This window comes from Zeus faber (assembly GCF_960531495.2).
Source record: "Zeus faber genome assembly, contig: SCAFFOLD_101, whole genome shotgun sequence".
NCBI lineage: Eukaryota > Metazoa > Chordata > Actinopteri > Zeiformes > Zeidae > Zeus > Zeus faber.
The window spans coordinates 1-27,795 of record NW_028293184.1 but is presented as its reverse complement, the minus strand read 5'-3'; the positions used below and the strand labels follow the sequence as shown (position 1 = coordinate 27,795).

The window sequence follows — 27,795 nt, the reverse complement described above, 5'->3', positions numbered from 1 at the left end:
TCTTCTGGATGTTTGGAAATTTGGCTGCGCTTAATGAAGCATAAAACTCATCCAGTTTAAGAGAGTTGAACTTCTCCTTTAAGACTGTGTCGCATCGGAGATCAATCAGTTCCAACTGCAACTCCTGTGGCGCCGTTTCAGTGTCTTGTGAGAAGGGACATGACACCAGCTGAAGTGACTTGTCAATTTTTCAAAAATCTGAGAACCGACGGCAAATTCTTCATACAGGTCATCCGGTGATTTCCTTTATTTTTATGTTGCTAATGACTTGTTTGACATTTGCTTTGAGAATAAAGCTAGCTTGGTTTTAAAGGTTCTGACGTTTGTATGCATTTCATGCACAAACTGGTCTTTCCCTTGTAGCGTCACGTTCAGCTCATTCATGTGTGTCAGTATGTCCACAGCAAAAGCTAAATCACAAAGCCAATCTGTGTCACTTAGCTCAGGAAACTTGTCAGCGTTCTCAAGTGGCTCCAAAAATTATATAATCTACTGTTTGAGCTCCCACACTCGTTGGCATACTTTCTCCAAACTTCACCAGCGGACATTAGAATGGTAAAGCAAGTCCCTGTGATCAGCGTCAGTTTCTTCAAGAAAGGTATAAAACTGACGATGGGGAAGTCCCCTTGCTCGAATAAAGTTAACGAGTTTTACAACTGGCTTCACCGCTTGGTCAAGCTGAAATACAGATTCAAACAGTGCTTCCTGGTGAATTATGCAGTGTAGGTAAATTACCTCCTATTCAGGGTTGTCCTCTTTCACCCTCTCCTGGATTATTTTGAGCAGTCCGACGTTTTTTCCCATCAGATTTGGCAATTCATCTGTGGTAATGTTGGCGAGCGTACTCCAAGGTAGCTTGTGCCTCTTGATGACCGCCAACACACTGTCATACAAGTCCTCTCCCCGTGTTTTCCCTTTTCGGGATTCCATGGCCAAAAACTCCTCCGTTATTTCAAAATTGTTTTTAAAGGAGTTCGGTCTAACACTGAACTACTGAGGTGCCTGAGACCGGGGAAGACCTGGCTGACGTGCTCGATGTTAAAAATGCTATGCTCACTTGATTGCCCTGTGCTAAACAAAACAAACGCATGTAGACAATCTTGATGCGGAAATCCAAAGTGGTCCATTTATTCCCATACAGCACATTGTCCACAGCAGTTCCATCATCATAGCAACAAGGGGCCGCGCGCAAGCGGTCAAAAACCCTTTGCCCTTCCGGGTCAAACACCTGCCAACAACATGGCATTTCCTACCTATATACCTGAGGTCAATTTGCAGACATGGGCCCCCCAGTGTTACACAAACGAAATTACAACATGAATTCAAAACAGCATTTTGGCTCTTACAATTGTCATTAATCTCTCTGATAAAAATTAAAAGCTGAGCGGTGTCCTTAATGTCATTACTTTCGTCCTGTGCCAAAGAATATAATGTAAATGACTCCACTTTTTTGTTTAGCTTGCTAGCTAAGTCTTCGTCAATTAATTCAACATGGTGAGTCACTGTCCTGCGTGATAAGCTAATTTTTACAAATTTGTTCTTGCTCTCAGGACACAAGATACCTGCTGTTTCTACCATGCACTGTTTGAGAAACTCTCTTTCGGAGAAAGGCTTGCTGGCTTTTGCCAATTTGAATGCCAGCAAATAACTTGCCTTCGTGCTTGATTCTTGGATGGCAGTTTGTCGGATAAAGGTGTTTTGTTGCGGGGCCCCTTGCGACATAATACTGACCTTCTACACCAGTACCAATGGGGATAAGTCATGTACAGTCACCAGTGGACATCTTACACACACGCACGCACGCACGCCCTCACGCACACCTGCTTGGAGTGCACCCCAGCAACCTCCTGGTTGCATTCCTCTCCTTTCCTCCCTCATTTACTGCCATAACTATGACAGGAAGAGGCCACGTGACCAGTTGTAGTTCCAGTTTTCCTGGACCTAATTCAGTTTTTCAAAATATGTTGTCGTCCAACGTTCATGTTTTTGTGCAACTGTTGTTTGTTTCTATGTTTATTTGTCTCACCGTGGTGATTCTCCCCTCTTGGAGTTGTGATCAGTTGTTTATGTACCCAAACATGATAAATAGTTCTCAAAAGAGGGGGGTTGGTGGTGGCTCTCCATAACCAAAAACTGTGCTCTTGTTATTCTACAGATCGTCCACAGGACAGAGTTATTGCAGCAGTTCTTGATGATTTAAGAATTAATAAAGAGTTGCATTGCAGGTTGAGAACTTGAACTCCACTTGCAGACCAACTCTGTCCTGAATGCAATGGCATACAAATACTCTGTGTTGTATGTCCAGCATGCTGACAGCACAGGTGAAAAAAAAAAAAAAATTAATAATGAATTCTGTACCAATCTTCGGCAGGCCATATTAAAAAGACCAACAGGTCGGATGTGGCCCGCGGGCCATAGTTTGCCCACACATGGTCTACAGCCACACCCTTGTCATTAACAAGTCATAGCTTTAAAAATATTTGCTTGATTTGCACAAGTGACACCTTGTTTCTAAGCTCTTATTCTTCACTTTCAAATGATGCAGAAAAAAGTCAAAAGCACCAAATGTACCTCAAGTCTGCGGTGGGTCACATATACAGTACGAGCCACTTGAAAAGGGCTCTTCCAGCCGGTTGACAGCCGACTTGCAACCAACTTCCAGCCAACCACCAGGCGGCTCCCAGCCAGCTGCCAATCGGCTGGAAGTCCCCCTCCTCCTCATGTGTCCTGACAGGGCATGTTTAATTTCGACTCGAAACACGCCCATTTATTCAATTGCAGTGTGTCACCATGAGATGGCGCAGAGTTCCCAAAAAACAGAATCACATTCCCGAGAGAGATTTCAGATTTTCACCCCTAACCCTGACTCATTACCGTAGATATTGTCCTTTGAACCCTGACCAGTGGTCATCTTTCAAAGTTGAATTGTTTTTTGTTATTTGAATGACAACAGGTCTTTATTTGATCTACATGTTGCATAGCTTTTTAATGTAAAAATGGGAGCTGTTTTTTTATTTCCATTTTTAAATGTACAAAGTTCAATAGCTTTGTAATGAGAGCACTAAAACGAAGTCTATGGAATTATAGTTTTAAGTTCATTGTCAAATACTTGATAACAACGCAAGCATCATTACCAGTAAGGAGATTCTTAGTCAAAAGCCACCAAATGTACCTAAAGTCTGCGGTGGGTCACAAATAGTAAAAAAGAAAATTTTATTTTTATTGTGGATGTATATAATAAAATTTTACCTTAATTGAATGAAACAGAAAATCCCAGAGTGAGTGAGCCTGTGTTTTGCGAAAGTGGGAACAACCTTTTAAATTATATATTGTAGATCTAATGAGTGAAGATTCGGCAAATGGATTAATTATCAATCGCCTCAAATTTGTCCACAAACAGATTTTAGTGTAATTATAAGATGAAATCAGTGAATGTTAAGGAGTAAATACAACACGGAACTTGAGCTGAAACCCTGTTGGATGACGTCACATCCGCTTCACCAGTGTCTGGTTCAATGGGAGCTCCCCCAGGTCCTAGTTCCTCTCAGGGAGTCCCCACAACTGTTTGGATCCAGGTAATTCCCCCCCCCCAATTTGAGACAAATGGGAGTGGGAATACATATATATATATATATATATATATATATATATAATTAACACAGTATGTGATCTCTGTATTATATAATTATGTTATATATAAAACAGTATTATTTAATACATATACTACTATTATATATATATAACATAATAAAGATGTTATGTTGTTTTCATTTTTGTTTGGCCCCTGACTGCATTTGCAGGTAAACTTGAGAATATTGTCCATTGCTACTTGTTCATAATCTGCATCACCAACCTCAATGGACTTCCTCACGTCATCAACCTCTTCCGTTGTAACAGCAACGGGTGTATCGTCGGTCTCCTCTGGTGGTTCTTGAAAATATTCAGTTTCATCGCCACATTCACGTTGAAATCCGCTGTTTTAAATGTTCAAGTCCGGGATAACGCCGGTATCAGATTCAGCATCGCTGTCAGAGAACTGACTATCGCGGAAAGTGATGTCCAGGATGCGTTGCTAACACAGACCTATCGCACTGGTCAGATTAAGGTCCGCAATGTCATTTATAGCTTCCGCCACCCGCTTCTCCTAATCCATAACAACACGGAAATGAAAGTTTTCACAGACCAGTGAAACCGAATGATGCTCGTCTTGTTTACGGAAGTGACGTCAGCATGACTTCTTTGGTGGTATATGTTGGGATACGCCCCCTGTCTCTGTGTGTGTCTAAAAGTTGTACATTTTAAAGGTTGAACTCTATCAAAACGGTTTCACATTATGACTTCACATCACATAGAATATGGAGGATTGATCTTCACCTGGACAGTCACTTTAAACGAAACAATCGATCGTCATTATTCAGTGCATTACAGCGTCTCGGTAAGTGAACTGTGCTTCCCCATGTAATCTAAGCCAATCTGGAATATTTAACTCCACGGTTTAGCATTTTTCTACTATTTATAAATCAAACTCGGTTTTGAAAATAATAAAATTGAGAGATAAATATTTGAATTTTCCAGATTCTCATTTTCCTTCTAGAAAGATATTTTCAACTTATTTGGCTGCTCCTGGCAATTTTAGAAATGCGTGACAATGCAGGTTTTGCTGCGGTAGGTCACATATCACTCCATTTGTGTTCTTCAGCAGGAATTGCCTTCTGACGGGCGACATATTTGAGGTCGGCTGTCAGGCTTTCGAACTTGGACACCCATAAGTCTTTTTCAGCTAGGTCGGCCAGTTTCATTTCACATTTCATTTCGGGTTGACAGTCCTGTGAATGCAGACATGTTCAGCAGGGATGGGTCGATGTCTAGGGGTGTGACAGGGAAGGATAATGTGTTTTTTCCTTTCTGAACATGCTGAATCTTTTCCCCAATGCAGTTTGCATTACGATGGTCTCACACTGTAAACACTCACAATTGATGTGATTATGTTCTCCTTTGAACTCTCTCAGGGAGAGAAAGTGAGAGAGCGTACCTCTCTGTACATCTCTGGCAAACGGTCATCTTGCACTCAATTGCCAAAACATCCTCCAGCATCTGCAGGGCCGTGCTTCCCTTTCCCAGGAGACTTTTATTTTGCGTGTTTAAGTGATTTGTCATATCCACCATGAAGTGCAACTTTTCAAGCCAATCTGGATCTTCCAGTTCGGGATAGGTGAGGCCTTTGCTTTCCAGGAAGGTTTTCACATGTTCTAGACAAGCATCAAACCATTTCAGCACCTCTCCCCTGGACAGCCACCGGACGGTCTTTGACGGTCTTTGCAGAGAGAGACGTGTCTCTCATTTTCTGAACAAATGTCCGAAAATAGATGCTCTGATATTTTAATGAACGATTTTTTAATGTATTCTCCATCTGTGAACGGCTTTCCAAGCCTTACTATCTCCTGAGTGGCCACAAAACTAAAAGCAGTATTTGAGTTTCAAGACTCAGTATCGTATGTTGGCTCTGCTCTGCGCAGCTTTTGCCAGCAGTTCCAAAATTGCTTTTTTTCACTTATCTCCAGCTTGGTACTTTTTTAGCAAATTCTGTGTACTTGTTCTGAAAATGTCTTTCAACATCAATTTTTTTTTGTTATTGATCATTTCTCACCATATATCAAGCATACAGGTAAACCAGCATCGTTGGCGGTGAAAGCAAATTAATCTGTCCACACAGAATTAAAATTTTCTTTTTTCGGATTTATCCATGATTTGTTTACCGAGGCCCGGGGGTCGCAAACTCAAGATTAATCACCTGCAGGGAAAAGTGCCGGGCTGTAGACATTGCAAGATGTGACACATATTTTAGTTGACAAAATATAAAGAAAATATATATATATTTCAGTGTCACAGTATCACCTCGAACTCCATGATAAGAGGTGTTCCCTTTGAAAGATTGTCCACTGTGCAACAAAAAAAAAAAAAAAAAAAAAAAATATATATATATATATATATATATATATATATATATATATATATATATTTTAATTAATTTATTTTCATGTTATTTTTTGTGAATGCTACCGGGAGCCACTGCAGAGGAGCTGAAGGGCCACATGAGAGAGCCGCGGGTTGCCGACCACCGCCCTAGACCAACCAACTGCTAATCAAATCAATTATCTTCCATTTTACACAATCTGCTATTTTATTGCCATTTCTTACACAAAACAAATAGAACTCATTATAGGAATCACCACTTCCGAGTCAAATACCTTAAATAAACCACAAAACTTTGACACAATTTCATCGACAAGGTAACATAACCTATGATCCAGTCAGACATGGTATCTTCAGCCATCGGCACACATGCGCATGACTGCGCATTGAGTGGTATTTGTGGCTGGGTAAAGTCTGTCTAATGTCCAGTCCAACTGATTCAAACATTTGCATTCATATACACAGCTCCTCTGGGTAAGCAGTGCATGTGTGAAAGCAGCTTCAGACAGCACTATGCTTCAGCTGTTTCAGACCCTTGGACTGTGGAGGCAAGAAACATCAGATTATGATGACGCTTCGGCTAAGACTTCTTTTTAAGACAAGTATGAATAAACTGATCCGAGTTAAGTAGTGTCTTTTTTCCCAACATAATATATTACTGCAGTGGAATCATGTAAAGTTGTAACATTCGATGTATTGTAAATTATTGTGGGCGAGTATATTACTGACTGTGTTCTTTCCTGTGTGCCCTCTGTAATCAGTGACTTTGTTTTTGTCACACCTCTAAAAACCAAAAATTTAAATTTTGCGGGGGATGCATTTCTAGAATATCGTTCCCAGACTGCTGTCCTGTTGGCTGGTATGACCAACATCACTTATAGGCGACATAACTTGTAAACAAATTTGTAAACAAAAGGGTGAGCCCAAGCCAAAAATATATGTTTCATACATGCTCTCTGCGGCCGCTTTGTGCACCTTGGGTCGTGCATGGGTGTTGCTCTGCCGGTTCTCGGCTTCTCTGTGGGTTGGGGGGTCTTCTGTGGCCACGATGCATAATGCCCAAGCATTCTTGTGGTCATGGGGTGTCTGTTCAGCTGCGTGGCTCGTGGGAGGCTGTGATGCCTTTCCACTGCTTGGAGGCATAACAATATAATTCTGACTTCGTACACCAGAACTAATTGCGACCTATCCCATGCACTCACAGGTGGTCACATCAGAAACACACAGGTGGACTCATCACACACACACACACAATACCAGCATCTGCTTTGAATACACCCTGAACACTCAAGATGTAATATGTGATCCTGGTTCTTTTCACTATTTGATGCATACTCTGGCTTCAAACATAATACACATACATGTACATTCACATACTAATTGGGCATACTGAACAATACACAGGGACATTGTATGTTTGCTGATTCCTTCATCTCTGTTCTCCAGGACCCTGTTCCAGAAGCTGTCAGCCCAGTGAGGGGTCCGGCTGCCGGTGGTACCACGATCACCATTACCGGGACACACTTGGACACGGCGACTGAAGACGACATCGCTGTCACTGTGGGGGGCGTGGCCTGTCATGTGTAAGCAGCATGGGGGAGGGGGAGATGAGATTGCAGTAAACGGCCTTGGAAATTGTCTTGCACATTTTTTTTATTGTCCATAATATGTATAAATTATATCAGTATATGACATTGATTAATTGGACAATGCTGCATGCCCCTCAGGCTGTCCTTCGGTAGCAACATTTCTTGCATGACTGGCAAGTACCGTGGGCGGAAGTTGCCCTCAGAGCCCTTGGCGATAACCATGAAGTACGGTCAGAACACCACCAAGGACGTCCCCATGCTGTACCAGTATTCGGAGAACCCCAAGGTGGGAGACTTCAGCCCCAAGGCCAGCTTTGTGTGGTACGTGGGCTCCCGTCAAGTGGTTCCAATGAGTCTGATCTCAGGATTCAGAGTCTTCCAAAATTTCAACTGTTCTTACAAATTTTTCAAAACGAATAGTGCATAATTCCCTATCAGTTTGCCTATAAATGTTATTTATGAATGAAGTTGATTTGAATTGACTATAATAGGTCGTCCAAATCAACTCTTAAACAACAACAAATGTTGTGTAATAATTACAATTAATCTCTGAGGTTAGTGAAACAATTCGGCAGCACACTAACTCATAACTTGTTTTGTACTGTGTACTGTGCTCTGAACCTGGTGGTATCAATTTTGGTGTCAACTCATAACAAGTTTCGGTTGAAGGGAGTGAATATATTTCGCGCCATCAGCTGACACCAACCCTACATGTAATGACTTTTCACTCACAGCTAATAACTTTCGGTACAAGCAGCAAAATATTACGTCCCTTCACTGACATTGTAGCCTTCTCTTGGGATCTGGGAATATGGTGTGTGTGTGTGTGTGTGTGTGTGTGTGTGTGTGTGTGTGTGTGTGTGTGTGTGTGTGTGTGTGCGTGTGCGCGTGCACAGCGGGGGTAGGAGGATCACCGTGATAGGCACCGGTTTCGACCAGATTCAGAAAGCCACCATGATGGTTCTGCCCTCCACCGATGAGTTTTTACAGGAAGATACTCCCATTGAGGTATGCTAACATATTGCACTTCAAGTATGTGTGTGTGTCTGTGTCAAAATGTATTTCACTCTACCCGTCTTAAAGTTCTTCCAGGAGGCACTGGTTAAAAATGACACAGTGCTGCAGTTCCTGTCCCCCGCTGTCAACTGCTGTCGAGACGTGCCCTCCTTTAGGACAGCGCTGCGGCTGGACAACGTGCTGGAGGAGCTGAAGGGCTTCGACTATCACCCAGACCCCACCTTCAACAAGCTGGTCAAGAACGTCATCACGGAGACCAGTATCATCATCGTCACAGTGAGCTGGGGAAGACATTGCTCAATCGAACAGTCTGAGACCTGAAACACCTCTGTTGTTCTATTTATCCACATTTTCACGAAATTTGAAATTGCTTCTCAACCTCCTCGCCTGTCTTTCTGCCTCTTCGCTTTTCGCCATCCCAACAGGGGCGAGGGTTCTCCAAGGCCATGACTGCACGAGAGGTGCAGGCATTTGTGGGAGACGCCTCCTGCAATGTCACCATATTGCACGTACGCCAAAAAGACAAAATATAATCGTGTCTCTACAGTTTGAATTCTCGATAAATACAATGTTGGCATAGAATAGATACAAGTCCTTTGTTTTCACGAGAATACTTTTCTGCGCAGGACGATAAGCTGTTCTTGGACGCGCCGTCATCCCAGCCCGGCACCAGGTCCAAGCGCCACCGCCGGGACACAACCAGTGACCTCCTCGAGCTAGTGGTGAGTCCACACAGACACACATAAGCATTGAATAGTGCATGCTCGTACGATAACCGCTGGCAGAACTTTCCGTCAAAAGTTGTATTTCCTCAGCTTTTGCTGTTAGGATTTGCTCTGTTGGGATTTGTCGTCTTGTGGATGCAACGTGGATGACGATGTGCCAGATGCCTTTGCTACATAATAAACATCTAAAGGATACTTTATGTCTTAGTGGGTCTCGTTCACAAATATGTGCCTATAACTCAACAAGTTCAAGGCACATGTTCTTATTTTCAAAATGTATGCGCAAGAGCGCTGGATATGCAAAGTTAGCACTGTATTAATGACTTATGGGTACTGGTCACATTTGTTCCAAAACACTTATGTATGTTGATAAAGCTGTACCATTCTAAATGGACAGGTGTAAGCTCGCAACTGCTAATTAACATATACCACATCTCGATTTCTCCATATGCTGTAACAAACTTTCTGGTTCTGGCACAAAGGTAAACAAGGAGGAGGAGCGACTCTACTGCACATGTCTGCTGTGGCGCTGCAGCGACAAAGCCAGTAGAGGCAGTCTTAACCAACTGCACATACAACAGAGTTAATTTAACATAGAACCACTGTGGTTCTATGTTAAGGTTTAACCTATAAAAAAAACACACGTTCAAGATCAAATCAAGATATGCAAAGAAGATACATAAAAGGGGTTTGATTATTATTGGTAGTAAATCTTTTTTAAATTTGATATTATATATTGTCATATTGAATATTTACTCATTTTTTACTAATTGTGGTTCTATGCCACTTACATATAGTTAAAGTTTGGCAATATCATTTTCCAGGAATCTGGAAAGAAAACACATAGTAGACATGGTATTTAGGAAGTTCTAAATATTCTTTAAGTAAGAACAAAGAACCAAATTTTAGCTCGAACCATGCCTACGCAAGATTTATGCTCAAATCTGTGTGCCGCACTGTTCATGAATGAGGCCCATTGTGGTTGCATGACGTTTACTACAGATGTTACCCATTCCGCACTAACATGCAACTCTTGAATTGTATTTATCGAAATTCCATGTATATTGGACACTAGAACTGCCAAACAAGTCAAATCGGGAATTATCAGCAAAGAACTCACTCTCTCCTGCGCTCCAGGTGAAGTTTGGGAATAGAGAATGGATGGTGGGCTCGGTCTACTACGCCAGGAAGGACGAGGTTCCTCTTGGGATTATCATCCCTTGCGTCATTTTGCCGATGGTGCTCTTCATCGCTGTGTCAGTCTACTGCTACAGGTAAGCTCAACACCGCTTCAGTGGACTGTACTAGTACTTATTTGTGATGAGTGCCTTTTCCCGTTGTTACTAGTAACAATTTATTTTTTTACTAATAACATTTTAAATGTAACTGTCTTGTCTAGATATTTCTCATGATGATAAAAAATACATAGTTACTGGTAAAACAAAAAATGTTACCAGTAACAGCAAGAAAAGGCACTAGTCACTAGTGAATATGTACGAGTACTCGATTAATGGTGACTAGTAAAATTAAAATATATACTAGCAACAATGCGAATAGATCCTAGTCTGAAGCATATATTTAATATCTGAAAAACGCCCTTTAGGTTTCAATGACTACATTTTCCAGATTGTTACTTTTAAACATTGCAATAGTTACTTAAGTAGCAATTGGAATAATTACTAGTATCTAATAAATAAGTACTAATACCTAATACATTTTGGCTAGTAAGACTAAAATAGGCACTAGTAACTGTTGGAATAGAAATTGGTAACTAAAATATAAGTACTAGTAACTTTTAAAAAGTGACTAGTTCATCCTGTGAATTAAATGTTAAAACAGCTTGCCGTGTGTGTGTGTGTGTGTGTGTGTGTGTGTGTGTGTGTGTGTGTGTGTGTGTGTGTGTGTGTGTGTGTGTGTGTGTGTGTGTGTGTGTGTGTGTGTGTGTGTGTGTGTGTGTGTGTGTGTGTGTTAGGAGGAAGAGCCAGCAGGCTGAGAGGGAGTATGAGAAGGTGAAACACCAGCTCGAGAGTCTGGAGGAGAGTGTGCGAGACCGCTGCAAGAAGGAGTTCACTGGTATATACACATACAGAGTAAAATTTTGTGTTAGCATGCACTGCATAGTTATTCCCTCCAGGAATTTGTAATTGCGCAAAATGTATCCAAGTTCAACCGATTCCTGCCAAATTGTTCTACATTGGAAAAATGCTGGAAAAATTTAGCTGGCCGGCCCACTTTTCCACATGAAACATTGAAAAGTTACCAAACAGCATTGCAATTTTTTGTAAAAGATACTGCAAATTGGATTGTTTTCGCCATTGTGGGCCAATCATGAATCAAATCAGAATCAGTTTATTCTGCTGGATACATTTACATATACTTGGAAATTTGTTCTGGTGAGGTTGGTGCGTTACCCTACTGACCATTAGCATTGAAAAAATAAAAATAAAAACATCTTAATATTCTGAAAAAATGGAGAATAAAAATAAGAATGAAAATATAGCTGCAGGCAGCAATACAGAGGGTCCAGGTCTAGTTGGTGTGACGTGAGTTTTCTGAGTTCTGTTCAGAGGTTTCAGAGAATATTTTAGTCTTTTTTTTTTTTTTAAGAGTTGAGTGGTTGACCTCTGAAGTAGCATGTTCTTTGCTGCCTTGGAATGTCGGCTTCTTTGAGGCATCTGGAACCCAAAAAGGCATCTGGAACCCAACCCAAATTTTTTTTTTAAATAATTTCATTACACAGACACAATTAATACATGTTCCTTGCACTATGTAATTGCTTATGGTTATTGTTACAGCTAACTACAATTTAGGAAGATTGTATAAATTGATATCTCTGAAATTCTGAAGATGATCTTATTGGGTTTCTATTTTCTACCCTGGTGCGTGTCAGCTGTCCTCAGAAGCATATATGTTGATGACGTTTAATATGCTGCGCTTGTTTAATGCAGTTGTCTTCTGGTAATACTCTAACCCAGCGATTCCCAAACTATGGGCCGCAATACCAGAGGGTATTACAAGTGGACTGCCAAATAATGGGCAAAACACATAGATTTAATTGAAGAAAAAAAAAATACATATATATATATATATATATATATATATATATATATATATATATATATATTTATATATTATGTGGGCCGCGAACATGTGAGATTTTCAAGTGGGCTGCGAGTCCGAAAAGGCTGCTGCTCTAACCCAATTATTTTCAAACATAATAGGGTTAATATTAATAAAGTAATACCTTTCACTGTATAATGCCATACAGTATGGTTCTTGTGACAACTAACTACAATTCAAGAATTCTGTAGTAATATAGATCTCTGGATTTTCTATAAATTCACAAGGCAATGTTTTTTTGTTTTTTATAACTCGCTCTGGTGTGTGTCAGATTTGTATGAAATGAATTAAGTAAAAAGATTGTTACATTATCCGCGTTCCAAACGCAACACCTGTCTTGTGTTTAACAGCGGTTATCTCTGTGCTTCTGTACTTCTATGTATGTACACTCTGTCAGAGGTTGTGTGTTAGAATGATGTAGTTAAAGTCCAATCGAATAGTCCAGGGGGTTATTACATGTGACTAGTGATGCAATTACACGCTTGTCTCTGACCAATCAGAAGTCTGATTGCTGGACATCAGCATCAAGCTCAACACCACCTGTAACAACCGACAGAAAGGAAAAGGACTCAGGCGGGACTGGAGTTACAGAGATGTACTGTGCTTAATAACTGATAGGACTGTGTTTGGTGTGCGTGTGCCTGCATGCGTGCATGCATGCGTGTGTGTGAGACAGGGTTTTATATAAACCCAAAGGTCATCCCTTTCAGTGGATCTGAGTGATGTTAAGAAGTGACACCCAATAGGACAACAGAAGCAACAATTTGTAGTTTGTTTCTTTCATTTTCATCAGGGTGTTTTTACTTGACGCTCTAAGCTCTTCCTGTTCTCTAGTTAGGGTAGTTTTAATTTGAGACAGAGTGTATGAGTGAACATACTGACAAAACTTTTCTGTAGCAGCAGACTTGAGCCTCCATCCGGATATAGTGCTCCAGTTGTGAAGAGTATTCGGCAGCACAAGTGGACCTTTTTTGCGTTGAGGGAAACGGCTCAGTGTCCTCGGAGATGAGAAATGCATAATTTTCAAATAAAATCCTCTACAAAAATGGATGGATTTGGATCATACTCGGACGACGGCAAGATATAAAAATATACAAAATGCGTTACTATCCACAGGATAAATTATTTTTATGGGTTAGGTTAGGGTCAAATAGGGTATAAATTATGATTTTGTATTGTCATTTATTGTTATTATTATTATTATTATTATTATTATATCCCCACTCTCAAGAAATGTGGGCATGGACTTCAACCCCCCCCGCTCCCATTCCTTGCTTTTTCGGCAGACCTGATGATCGAGATGGAGGACCACACCAGCGACCTGAGCGAGGCCCGCATCCCCTTCCTGGATTTTAAGACCTACACAGACCGCAGCTTCTTCCTGCCGTCCAAGGACGGTGCCAAGGATGTCATGATCACGGGGCAACTGCAGATCCCAGAAGGCCGCAGGGCCACCGTGACGCAGGCCCTCAACCAGTTTTCCAACCTGCTCAACAGCAAGACGTTCCTCATTAATGTACGTACTCATTTTATTTGCTTTTTAAAAAGTTGTTTTATTGTTTGTTTGTTTTGATTTTATCTCAGTTCCGCCCCTAAAATAAAGTTCATTCCAAATTCACGATCACCCTCATAAGGTATTACTCTCCGTCTTGAAATGGCTGTTTCTCCATCAAGAGCCACCTGTTTGTGTAAGGGGCTGACGGTAGCAGGCAATGCCTACGACAGGTGTTTAATTTGTTTTGGGACAGAGCATGCTGCCGCTGGCCTCGCAGAGCGTGCAGGGCCTGCCATTCTATCTCAGCTGCCGAGCAGGTCCCCCGGGGTGGGTTTCTCACCAACCTTCCGATAAGCCAGGCCACCGTCGAAATGATGACGTTGTCACCATCCACCAACGGGGAGGACGGTGAACTCCTTATCATAGACAGGGGGGACATCTTCTCCCAGCCTTCCTCTCCACCTCTTTTCGGGCCAAGCGGCAAGCCGCTGGGCAAAGACCAGGTCTCTGTCGAACCAGCACGCTCTGGAAACGATAGTGGCGATATCTGCGGGCTCTGATGCGGGTGAACACCAGGAAAGCTGCAGGCCCAGATGGCATATCTGGGCGAGTACTGAAGACCTTGCTAACCAGCTAGCTCCGGTGTTCACTACAATATTCAACATCTCCCTGGCTGAATCAGTGGTCCTGTCCTGCTTCAAGAAGTCCACCGTCGTTCCTGTCCCGAAGATCGCCTCTCCTTCCTGCCTGAATGACTACCGTCAAGTGGCCCTCACCTCGGTGGTCATGAAGTGTTTCGAGAGGCTGATTAAGGATTATATCTGCGCCTCCCTCCCCCGCACCTTGGACCCGTTGCAGTTCGCGTACCAGCAGAACAGATCCACGGATGATGCGGTCTCCCAGGTACTGCACACCATGCTCACACATCTGGATGGCCTGAAGTGGGCCTATGTGAGAATGCTGTTGATCGATTACAGTTCAGCTTTCAACACCATAGTCCGCACCAGACTGGCTGTCAAGCTGAAGGAGCTCGGACTGAATGCTCCGCCGTGTGCCTGGATCCTGGACTTCTTCACAGCCTGGCCCCAGGTGGTCAGGGGGGGGAAGCACATGTCAAGCTCCCTCACCCTGAACACAGGATCCCCCCAGGGTTGCGTCCTCAGCCGCCTACTGTACTCCCCGTGCACACATGACTGTGTGGCCAGGTCCAGCTCCAACACCATCATCAAGTTTGCTGACGACACCGTTGTCGTGGGCCTGATCATCGACTGCGACAAGAAGGCCTACTGCGAGGAGGTGGCTGACCTGTCACTCTGGTGCCAGGACAACGGCCTCCACCTGAACGTCAGCAAAACTAAGGAGCTGATTGTGGACTTTAGGCGAGGATTACAATCGAGGTCCCATTGGTGATTAATGGGACTTCTGTTGACAGGGTGTGCAGCTTCAAATACCTGGGAGTCCACATCACAGAGGACTTAACATGGACTTTACAAACAGACACTCTGATGAATCCCGGGTCTCGGTGAGGATCCAAGTCCTTCTACTGTGGAGCGGTGGAGAGCATCTTGACAGGCAACATCACTGCCTGGTTTGGGAACTGTACTGCTCAGGACAGGCGGGCCCTGCAGAGAATGGTGCGTTCAGCTGAACGTACCACAGGAACTACCCTCCCCCCCTTGCAGGAGTTATACACCAGGAGGTGTTGTAGCAGAGCCTGCAAGATCATGAAGTATCCTCATCACCCCAACAACGGACTGTTCCAGCTGCTGCGGTCAGGCAAGCGCCTCCGCAGTCACACAGCGAGAACAGAGAGACAGAGACGTTTTTTCACTCAAGCCATTAGAACTGTCAACGCTGACCTCACCAGGGGTCCTCACTGAACCAACCACATAGGCTCCACTACCTTACTGTACTATATGTAGCATACTGTACCGCATACTGTGTCACTGTTCAGGGTTGTTCGTGATGCTGTATTGCTGCGCCATACTGTTGTATACTGTGCTGTATAATCCAAACACTACCTCACTTCATTCACATGCCACTTTAATGCACATATCTGTATATACACAATTGCCTATTCCATATACATACGCATATTTTATTTTATTGTATTTATTTTATTCTATATATTTTTATTTTTTCTATAAGTATTCGACTTACTGTATTACGTTATAGAAATCAGTTAGTTGGTCTATTAGAAAGAAATTCTTCTCTAGGACAATTTGTGTGTTATCACCGGTGCGTTGCATTACATTTCACTGCATATATGTATGAAAGTATGTATATGTATGTGACGAATAAACCTCTTGAATCTTGAAACTACCAATCCCATCCCTCGGGGCGGATTTCCTCTGCCTCCACTCCTCTGCTGCGGGGCGCCTGGGGATTCTCATGCCCCCACCGCCATTGGCCGCAGATGTGGACCTGATGGTGGGTGGGTCGTATGCACGTCAGGAGCGGGCTGCGGACCTCACAGGAGCAGAGTGATCCCGCGGGAGCAGAGGCAGATCTTACAGGAGAAGAGGCAGATCTCATGGGAGCATGCTGTGGTCTTGCGAGTTGATGGAAGTGAGAACAGATCGAACAATGCGGCGCCCTTCTGCACTGACCAAAACACCGACAGTCTGCTCCAACTCAGACAAATAACAATGCGAATTGCAAAAAACTAAATATATATATATAAATTTCAAAAAAAGGAACACTACGCGAAACCAAAGTGGAGGACCTCGAGGATTATATAGATTTTTTTTATAACGAGTACGTCATGGAAGAGGATCAGGACCGCAATAATCCGGCTGAAAGAAAGAAAACAAACTCAGCAACAGACACAGATGATCTAATCTCGAGTGCTGTAGAGGTTATTGTCTGGGATGAGGTGAACAAGAAGCTGGACATGCTCGGTCCACTTCTCCGAGACATTTCTGAGATCAAAGCCAGCCTTGATTTCCTGCAGCGCACGGTCGGCGAGATGCAAAAAGACAACACAGATCTAAAAACCTCCACAAAGCGTCTCACAATGGAGGTGGAGGTTAAAAAAAAAATAATAATAATAATGAAAGCGACTATTCTGAATATACAATCCAGAAGTATGCAGCACATCCTCATATTTTCTGGGATCCCAGAGAACAACACCGAGTCCCCAGAAAACATTGAAGTTTTCTGGAAGAAAGACTTCCTCCACACACTCCTGTAACTTCCAATTACACTGTGAAGCAGATCACCTTCCACGGGTTCACCGACTGGGACACCGCGTGGGGAACCGTCCCCACTCAATCATTGCCAAGTGTGAACACTTAAAGCAAAAGGAGCTGGTTAAAAGCAAAGGACGGGGGCTGAAATGAACCAAGGGGGGTAAAAGGGTATCGCTGGTATTCACTCAAATATTCACTCATCATCTCACCTTCCTAATTCCCCCTCCCTACTTCTCTCATCATCTTTCTTCCCTAATCCCTCCCTCCCTACTTCTTCCATCACTCTATTCAGTCTCTCACTATATGTATGTCTAACTCTGCAATGTTCTATGTTTATCTTTGTGTATTTGTCAATTGTTTGTGTAGATATGTATTTCCTCAAACCTCCTGCAAAACTAGGACAGTAAAAAGGAATGTAAAGGAGGAAAACTCAGCCTTATCTATGGGAAAGCATGGGCATGGTAGTATAGCTATTGCCTTGGATGCACTGTGCTGCTGCATAGGAAAACTACAAATCCACAACCATCACCCCTTAACTAACCTCAATGATACCCATTAAGTTTGTTAGTTGGAATGTGAGAGGCTTGGGTTCACCTGCTAAATGTAGCAAAATCCTAAGTCACCTTACCAGGAGGAACCCCAGCTTCTGTCTAATGCAGGAAACTCACCTCACTGCATCCAAGCACCTCAAACTCAAAGCTAAATGGGTTAATCAGATGTTTTCTGCATCATACAACTCAAAAAATGTATTTTTATATCAGTCAATAAAATCAACAAAAGTATCCCATATCTAAATAAAACCACAATATCAGACATAGAAGGGTGTTACATAATGATTAACAGAATATACAATAACATCAAATTAACAGTAGCTAAAATTTCCCAAATTTCTTTCACACTATATTTTCAAAACTCTTGAAATTCTCTGACTCAATTATTATATGAAGTATCTTTAATCGTGATGTGACACACCACACACACACACACACACACACACACACACGCTTTGGATGGTGGCCGGTAAAATGTGGCCTCTGCATTTGACCCGGCTTGGCTTGTCCTTCCTCCGGGGGGGGCAGCTAGGAGAAGCGGGCAGCGTTCGAAGACGCCCCACAAATCCTGGCGTTCGTAGGACACTATAAAACAATATGAGTGGTCTTGCTATTGGCGATTGTTGGCGATCAAATTATCCACGTAATAGAGAAAAACACATATTATTCACCACCCCACCAATGCTTCTCTAGAATCTACCTTTTTTGACAAGTAACTCTCTAATGTCCAAAATCACGAATCCTGAAATCCATCCTATTGTAATCCCCGATCATGGGCCAATTAGTTTCAACCTCAAAAATGAAACCAACCGGAACCCCCCCAGCAGGTGGCGGTTTAATGCCTTACTTTTGACAGATAAAGAATTCAACCATTTACATTTAGTCATTTAGCAGACGCTTTTATCCAAAGCGACTTACAATTGTTCAAACACTGGATCGAACTAGCAACCATTAGATCACTAGACCACCAGCTCTACCGCCTGAGCTACCATCCCCCATTTAATTATCAGAGAATGGACTTGCTTCATTGAACTGAATGACTGTCCAGAAATATCACGGCTATGGCAGTTCTAAGAGGTAGTATTATTTCATTCTCCACTCACAAAAAAAAGGAAGGACAAGAATGCAGTTCCTCATGCAACGAACATGAGCAAATTATTTTGATTTAATGACAAATCAGGTCAATTTCTTGCCAATCAATTGAAACGTGATAGAGAAAAAACACTTTGTACATCCATCAAAGATCCACAGGGTAGGATCACATACACTCAAGACATCATAGACATCAAAGACATAATAAGCTAAGCTTTTCCTGTGGCACGGTGGTGCAGTGCATTGCACTGCTGCCTCACAGCAAGAAGGTCCTGGGTTTGATTCCCGCCTGGGGCAATGTTGGCACCATGCTCCGGCGGGTTATCTCCCAAATAGGAGCCTTTCTGTGTGGAATTTGCATGTTCTCCCAGTGTATATCACTTGGATAATGAATCTAAAATAACAAACATTCACTCAGGGCATTCCTGCAGCCGTGGGGTGTCTATGGATCCAAATGGCGCATCAACCTCCTGGAGCAGGAAGCTGCATTAGTGGTCCTGAAGCACTTTGAGCTCCTGATATGGGGCCTGGGTGTGCAGGTCAGGTCGGACTATGGCTACAGTGGCCTAGATCTCAAAAGGCAGGTCACTGACGCTCCATTACGTGGCTGGGAGGCTGTGGGAATGGACACTGCTGCGGCTTCGCTCTCTGTCAGGAAGCCACTTCCCAGGGTACCTGAACATGGGGGCGGACCTCATGTCGCAGGGAGGACCCCATGAAGCAGACTGGAGTCTCCATGCTGATATGGTGCTCCAGTTGTGGATAGTATTCAGGACAGCACATGTGGACCTTTTTGCGTTGAGGGAGATGGCTCAGTGTCCTCTGTGGTTCTCTCTCCACACGAGGGATGACCCTCCCCTGGGGATGGACGAGTTTGCGCACCACCCTTGTCCGGAGGGTTTCCGTTACACCTTCCCACCGTCATATCTGCTTCCCAGACTGATGGAACGGGTGCATTTGGAGATGCTGTTAGTGGTACTGGCGATCCGATCGCCCAGGCTCACTTTGGTTCACGAAGCTCCAGACGATCATGTGATGGGACTGTAGCAGGCTGGGGGCTCAGTGATATCGTTCCCAGTCCTGGGGCATTCTCTTTAGGCCTGACTCCTGAACTCCTCCTGAGGGCAGGCTTGAACTGTGTTGACTGTCACAGGCTGTAATATCCACCATTATGGGCTCTACGCCTCCAAGTAGAACGTGTTTGAGGGGTGGTGCATCTTCAGTGAGGTCAACCCCTTATGCTGCAATGTCGTTCCTACATTGGAATTCCTGCAGTCTCTCATGGACGAACAACTCGCAGTGTCCACCATGAGAGTGTACACGAGGGTGATTACCCTCGATGCCTTTTTTCTGCCTCCTCACCAGGATGTGTGAGAGGAGCAACTCCACTGTTGGCGTCCTGTGCGCACGTTTGTGTGCCATGGAGATCTCAGCACAGTGCCTTTCTCATTGGTTATGCAAGTGTATCGCAATGGCTTATGGGTCGGCGGGTCAGGCTACACCAACCGTTCTCGGTACTCACTCTACTCAGGGTGTGTAGAACCTTTGACTACCCTTTTCAGGGGCGTCAGGGAACAGGACATTTTCACGCTCATTTGTACCCTCATTTGTCATTTTCACATTGAGTTTCTACCTGCGTGACTAACATTGGCCCTTCAGTGGAGCACGATGGATTGCCAGGGTCGCAGTGTGCGTAGATTTTGTTCACTGGCTTTGGCTGCTTCCGCCTGCACCCTGGACGGCTATGCACCTGGGCCATGTTCAGGGGGACAATATTGGCAGGCTCTACCCCTAGTATACCAATAGGAGTGTAGGCCCTAAGGGGCGGAGTCTCCTGGCATAGAACTGTACAACTGTAAAGAACCGTTACAAAGCTACTGTAACTCTATTTTGATATTCAAATTGTAACATAATAAACATTGGGAAATGAAAATTGAATCCAGCATGGTTTTAAATAGACACTTATAGCAGCTATATGCAGATTTTTTAATGGAGGCCAAACCCTTTCCCAGTATACGAGTATGCCTTTCTTTTTTTTTTTTCTGGTGTGTCACATTCGTCGTGACCAGAAATATAAATAATAGAATGATAATAAATAATTTGTATATCTATAATAGATATACTAATATGAATAATAGACAATGAGATAAATCAAGTCAAGTCAAGTCACACTTGATTTATAGAGTGCATTTCATACCAGGGCAACACAATGCGCTTTACAAAGAAATACAAAAAAGAAAGAGCAAACGTAGTTGTCCGCTGGTCATTACAAAAGAATGCCCCTGAAACAGCAGCAACAACAAAAGCAACAACAAAAACAACAATAAAAGCGACTCCAACCACAGTGGCAGCAACAGCAACAGAAAACAACAGCCACAGAAACCGCAACAATGGCGGCAGCAGCAACATCGACACCAGTCGCAACAACAGCAGCAACGTACACGCAAAGACGTCACCGGAGCCGGAAGTGGTAGCTCTCACCGGAACTGGAAAGGTCACTCAGGTCAGAGATGGTTAAGTCGAGGTAAAAGGTTACGTTAAGTTGAGGTATAAGGTAAGTGAGAGTTAAGTTTAGGTATAAGGTTAGAAGCCGCAACGACAACACCAGTTAAGGTATAAGGCACCAGCAGCAGCTGCAACAAAAACAGCAACAGCGCACAAGCGAAGATGTTACCGGGACTGGAAGTGGTAGCTCTCACAGGAACCAGAAATCTCCTCATCAGTATTGAGTCAACAGTGTGTACCATCTCATCTCAACGAAGTAAAGCACAGCAAAGACGTAACCACCGTAACCAGAAGTGGTAGCCCTCACCAGAATCGGAAATTTCAACTGTGTGCACCATCTCAACTTAATCCAGTCATGGTCCTTTAATTAGTGTCCCTAAGTTACAGGTCAAATTTCCAAACAGACCTCGGGAGGGAGATCCTTTTGACTTTCTCTCTCTCCGAAAACACACCCTTCTTATGATCCTCTAAGTGTAATACCACAACAGAAGCAACCACAGCAACAAAAATAACAGCAACATCAACACCAGCAGCAACAACAGCAAAACCAAGCAGGAGGAACAACAGCAACACATATGCAAAGGCCTCACCGGAACCGGAAGTGGTAGCTCTCACCGGAACCGGAAAAGTCACTCAGGTTAGAGATGTTAGAGATGTTGAGTTGAGGTACAAAGTTAGAGATATTTAAATTAGGGTATAAGGTTAGAGATGGTTAAGTTAAGGTATAAGTCTTGGGATTGTTATGTTTAGGTATAATGTTAGAGATGATTAGGTCATGGAATAACATCAGAGATGGTTAAGTACAGATATAAGGTTAGCAGTGGCAACGACAACACCAGTTAAGGTATAAGGTTAGCAGCATTAACAACACCACCAGCAGCAATGACAACACCAGTGGCTACTGTACCAGCAGCAACAATAGCAGCAGCAAAAACAGCAGCCACAGCAGCAGCGGCAGCGCACAAGCGAAGATGTCACCGGAACCGGAAGTGGTAGCTCTCACCGGAACCAGAAATCTCATCTGTATTGAGTCAACAGTTCTCAGGGAAGCAACTCACAGCAAAGACGTCACCAGAACCGGAAGTGGCAGCCCTCACCGGACACTGAGATATCAACTGTGTGCACCATCTCATCTAAATCCAGTCGCAGTGGAAGGTTAAGTTTGGGTATAAGTTTAGCAGCAGCAACGGCACACAAGCGAAGATGTCACCTGAACCGGAAGTGGTAGCTCTCACCGGAACCAGAAATCTCATTTGTATTGAGTCAACAGTGTGTACCATCTCATGTCAAGGAAATAACGCAGAGCAAAGACGTCACCGGAACCGGAAGTGGTAGCCCTCACCGGAAACGGGAATTTCAACTTTGTGCACCGTCTCAACTTAATCCAGTCACGGTCCTTTAATTAGCATCCCTAAATTACGGGTCAAGTTTTTCATTCTGACCTCGGGAGGGAGATCCTTTTGACTATCTCTCCGAAGACACACCCTTCTTATAATCCTCTCACTTAATATCACAACAGAAATAGCAGCAGTAGCAGCAGCAGCAACATCAACTCTAGCAGCAGCAAAAAAAGACAACAGCAACGCACACGCAAAGAAGTCACTGGTACCGGAAGTGGTAGCTCTCACCAGAACCTGAGAAGTCACTCAGGTTAGAGACGGTTAAGTTGAGGTGTAAGGTTAGAGGTGTTTACGTAAGGGTATAGGGTTAGAGATGCTTAATTTTAGCCATAACGTAAGCGAGGGTTAAGGTTAGCAGCAGCCACAGCACCATGCTGGTGCTGTGGCTGCTGCTAACCTTAACCCAGTTACACAGACAGACAGACAGACGTCATTCAGTCATAGACTAGCGAACAGCAAGGTTTTTAACCTGCTTTTCTTTATTTATTTTTTAAGTATTCAGTGTTGGGGCCCCTCTCACGTCCCTCGGTAGGGTGTTCCATTTACTTGTGGCATATATACAGAAAGCAGCTTCTCCTGCTTTAGAGTTGGTACAGGGGATAGTTAAAAGACCACTGCCTGTGGACCTGAGAGTTCTTGCTGGTTTGCCTATAATTAGCATTTATTTTATAAACTGAGGTGCAAGGCCATCGATAGCTTTATATACAAGTAGCAGAATCTTAAAATCAATTCTAGTTTTGACGGGGAGCCAATGTAGAGATCAAATAACAGGTGTGATATGTTGAAACTTTTTTGTCCCAGTGAGAAGCCACATTTTGGTTTAACTGTAGCCACTGCACGGCTGATATCGGGAGGCCGGTGATTAGGCCATTTACAGTAGACCAATCTACTCATTATGAATGCATGGATTACTTTTTCAGAGTCTGCTTTTGACAGGAAGCCTCTTAATTTTGAAATGTTTTTTAGATGGTAGAATGTTGATTTTGTGATTTGGTTTATATGGCTCTTAAAATTTAGGTCTCCATCTATGATTACACCCAGATTTTTGGCTTCATTTTTGCTGTCCAGGGACAGAGAACTAAGATGAGCTGCAATTTTCTGTCTTTGCGCCTTTGCACCAAAGATGAGTATTTCTGTTTTGTCTGTGTTCAGTTGTAAAAAGTTCTTTGACATCCATGCATGCATGACATGCATGCATTACTATCATTAATACACTGAGTGAGGGAGTGTATGGGGAGTCGGTCATCAGGAGATAGGGATATGTACAGTTGTGAATCATCTGCATAATTATGGTAATTTATTTTGTGTTTCTTTACAATATGTGCCAGTGGAAACATTTAGAGGTTAAACAATAATGGTCCCAGAATCAAACCTTAGGGCACTCCACATACAATATCCACTTGTTTGACACACAATCTCCTATGGACACGAAGAACTGCCTGTCCTATAGGAAAGTTTTAAAGCAATTTAGAACCGGGCCAGATAGGCCAACACATTTTTGTAATCTTGATAATAAAATCTTATGGTCAACAGTGTCAAAGGCAGCACTGAGATCCAGGAGCAGAAGAACAGATAAGTGCTGTTTCTGTGCTATGGTGAGGCTGAAGGCCAGATTGATAGGTGTCTAAAAAGCTGGTTGAAGTTACATAGTTTTTAATCTGAAGGTAAACTGTTTTTTCAAGTATTTTGCTGAGGAACGGCAGGTTGGAAATGGGCCTGTGGAAGTTCTTGTGTTTGACGTACATGGGACAGACGTGACCGTCAAACCGACCGGGCGGGTCTGGCACAGTGTAGTTACTTGAGCATCTCCTCTTTTTGCATTCTTCATATAGGATGGAAATAAAATAGTGTTGGTTCAGTACGTCGATCAAAGGTCTGGAGGTGTAAAGCAGAAAGCCCTCCACAATGAGGACGTGGGTCTCTTCCAGCTTGGGGTCAGACGGTGGGAGAATCTTGGTGTCCAGGGTATTGTTGACTCTGTGCGATTTTTCAAACTTCACCGGATTCTCCAGCCAGGCGTAGATGGTGCTCATCATGGCGTCCATGTCCAAAGCAATAACTGTTGCATCGAGATTGCTCTTCTTCAGGAGTGGTTTAATGACAGCTGTTTTACATGCTGCAGGGAATATACCTGATTGAAGAGAGCCATTTAAAATTTCTAATACCTCATGTGCTGGCAGTTAAAAACTGTTTTAAAAAATGTGGCAGGGAGGGGTTCCAGGCAGCAGGTGGAGGACCTGAGCTGACCAACAATATCGTCCAGTCTTTTTATGTCTAAGGGGACGAAATGAGACATGGCAGCAGTCATATTACTGGGGAACTGAAGGGTAGGTTCATTTCTGGATGTTGAGGCACTAATATTCTGTCTGATAGCTATAATTTTGTTACTAAAGAATGTAGCAAACTCCTCACATTTTTCAGTGGAGAGCATCTCTGACGGGGTTGTAGATGGTGGATTAATAAGTCGATCAACAGTAAAGAACACTACTTAACTATTGTTGAGGTTTTCATTACTGATTTTAGAGACGAAACACTGTCTGGCCTGTTTAATTTCTATATTGTATCGGTTGGATCTATCCTTGTAAATTTCATGATGAACCTGAAGATTTGTCTTTCTCCATTTTCCTTCTGCCTGGTGACACTCTCTCTTAAGCTGCCTAATAACTGCTCCATTTCTCCAGGGGGGCTTTTTGTTTTTCTATGTTTTTAGTTTTAACAGGGGCATTCTTATCAATGATATTTTGGAGTTGAAGTTGTTCACAGGATCCTCAGTTGATGATGCCTTGAATGGTGGTAACTCATTTACAATTCTCTTAAAGGTTTCAATGGTATTATTGTTAATGATACATTTTTTAATTGTTAGGGTACCCCTCTGTTGTACAGGAAGAGCAGACACGTCAAAGAAAATGCAACAGTGATCTAAATAACAACATCCATGACATAGGGTACAGTGATATTTAGTCCTTTTGATCTGACTTAGGGTTAGGGTCAGAGAATTCACAAGAAAGCCACATTAGATTTTGGTTTGGTTTGATTAAAATAGGGGCACTGCAGTTTATAGATATAGCAAGGTGTTCAAAAAACGTGAATTCTCCAAGGAGGATTTCCTTGCAGGTATAGATATCAGAGAAGACAGCAGCTATTCCACCGCCTCTTTGGTCAGCTCTAGTGGTTTGAAAAGAACTTGAACGGAGGTGCTGTCGCAATGAGTGCGACTAAGCCATTTCTATCTAGCCAGGTTTCAGTTAATAGAGCAAAATCCAGGTTATGAGTACTTATAAGCTCATTAACTAAAAATGACTTGTTAGTTAGTGACCTTACGTTTAATGGAGACATTTTTATTGTTCTGAGTGCAGATAAAGATTATATAAAATTTGAATTAATAAAGATCACATTGAAACTGTCTACTGTCCTGGCCATGAGAATCTTCTTTCCTTTTATTGTCTAACATACTTTCATTAATAAAAAAAAAACTAACTCTCCTAAGTACTGGACAAAAGTGTTTGCTAAATGATGTAATGTATTATAATAATGTAATGATTATATTTGTTTTGCGTGAAGTCCTTGAAAAGATAGTGCTTGAATTACATTTAAATGCATTTTAATGCCTGAATGAACCCTGGCGATCCCCTTGGCAGACAGATTTTCCTTTCCAGTTGAGGATGTACTTTTCAAATCTTTTTTTTTGTTTTTAAATGTTCTGTCGGTACCCCCCCCCACACCAGTTTATCCGCACTCTGGAGGGACGGCCGGACTTCAACGCGCGGGCACGTGGCTACTTCGCCTCCCTGCTGACGGTGGCACTGCACGGGAAGCTGGAGTACTACACGGACATCATGAGGACTCTGCTGCTGGAGCTCATGGACGAACACGTACAGAGCAAGAACCCCAAGCTCATGCTAAGGAGGTGTGTGTGTTCAAGTACTGCATGTAGTTTTGCAGCACACAAAAGGCAAGTGTTTTTTCTAGCTGCATTAAAATGTGAGAAAATTTAGTAAAATTTTTCTTCACTCGAAATTCTTCGCTCAACGTAACCGGACAAAAATCCCAATAATCTTACCCAAATAATGTAAATATATGCATTAAATTTTTTTTGTCCTGCTCCTTAATTAATTTTTTTCTTTTTTGGCGTGGAACACGCAAGTATCAAATAAATTTCATTCCTCAGCAACTTTCAGGCAGTCAATTGCAATTCATAGTGCTTCACATTATATAGACAGAGCAGAATACAGCAATTAAGATAAATTAAATTAAATTAATTAAGTAAAAAGTAAGTAAAAAAATAATTAATTAAAATAAAATAAAATTATAGTTAAAAAGGAAATTAAAACACAGGGAATATACAGTAGATATAAATAAAATAAAATAAAATATAAATAAAATACACCAAGATGGCGGAGCCACTCTTTACGTTCTATGAGTAGGCAAATTCTAATGTAAAATATTTATTTTTATATATATATATATATATGTGTGTGTGTGTGTGTGTGTGTGTGTGTGTGTGTGTGTGTGTGTGTGTGTGTGTGTGTGTGGGGCCAGGTCAGAGACTGTGGTGGAGAGGATGCTCTGTAACTGGATGTCCATCTGTCTATATCAGTTCCTGAGGGTAATGCACCTTTCTTTCAGTTAATTTTACTTTCTCTCCATCTTCCTCCATTTCTGTCTCTCCCTATACTTCCCCTTTAGGCCTTTAATTCTCCTCTCGTCTTTTCTCCCTGTGTCGCTCTGTGACCTCAGAGTGACGAACCCCTCCTCACTCCCTCACTTTCTGAGCTCTGCCAGACAAACATCCCTCTCTCTTTCTGTCTGTCTGTCTGTCTGTTTATACAGGCTTTTATCGAAACTATTATTGTTTTTGGCTGTATAGGACACAGCAGGGGAGCCCCTTTACAAGCTGTTCAAGGCCCTAAAGCACCAGGTGGAAAAGGGCCCTGTAGATGCCAAAATGAAGAAGGCCAAATACACGCTCAACGACACGGGCCTGCTTGGAGATGACGTGGAGTACTGCGTGCTGGTTAGTAAAAAAAATGCAACACTGTTTCGCAGAAGCTGAACAGTCTGAGAAAATGATTATAATGGTAAAATAGAATAATAAATATAAATTAATTATAAAATTTGCCAAATATACTTTTGTATA

General features: G+C 42.7%; 1 protein-coding gene across 1 annotated transcript in view; it reads left to right on the top strand.

Annotated features, from left to right (window-relative positions):
* Positions 1 to 27,672, top strand: part of LOC307247615 (plexin-B2-like) — a gene marked incomplete at both ends in the record, with an annotated part of 43,162 nt that extends 15,490 nt beyond the window's left edge. The window contains 12 exons of the mRNA XM_080024658.1: positions 7,420 to 7,556; positions 7,701 to 7,883; positions 8,459 to 8,570; positions 8,646 to 8,855; positions 9,005 to 9,088; positions 9,206 to 9,301; positions 10,442 to 10,578; positions 11,277 to 11,377; positions 13,711 to 13,940; positions 26,384 to 26,565; positions 27,198 to 27,264; positions 27,526 to 27,672. Coding sequence (XP_079880784.1) covers positions 7,420 to 7,556; positions 7,701 to 7,883; positions 8,459 to 8,570; positions 8,646 to 8,855; positions 9,005 to 9,088; positions 9,206 to 9,301; positions 10,442 to 10,578; positions 11,277 to 11,377; positions 13,711 to 13,940; positions 26,384 to 26,565; positions 27,198 to 27,264; positions 27,526 to 27,672 — 1,686 coding nt within the window. The remainder of the gene's footprint in view (positions 1 to 7,419; positions 7,557 to 7,700; positions 7,884 to 8,458; positions 8,571 to 8,645; positions 8,856 to 9,004; positions 9,089 to 9,205; positions 9,302 to 10,441; positions 10,579 to 11,276; positions 11,378 to 13,710; positions 13,941 to 26,383; positions 26,566 to 27,197; positions 27,265 to 27,525) is intronic.
* Between the last annotated feature and the right edge of the window lie 123 nt (positions 27,673 to 27,795).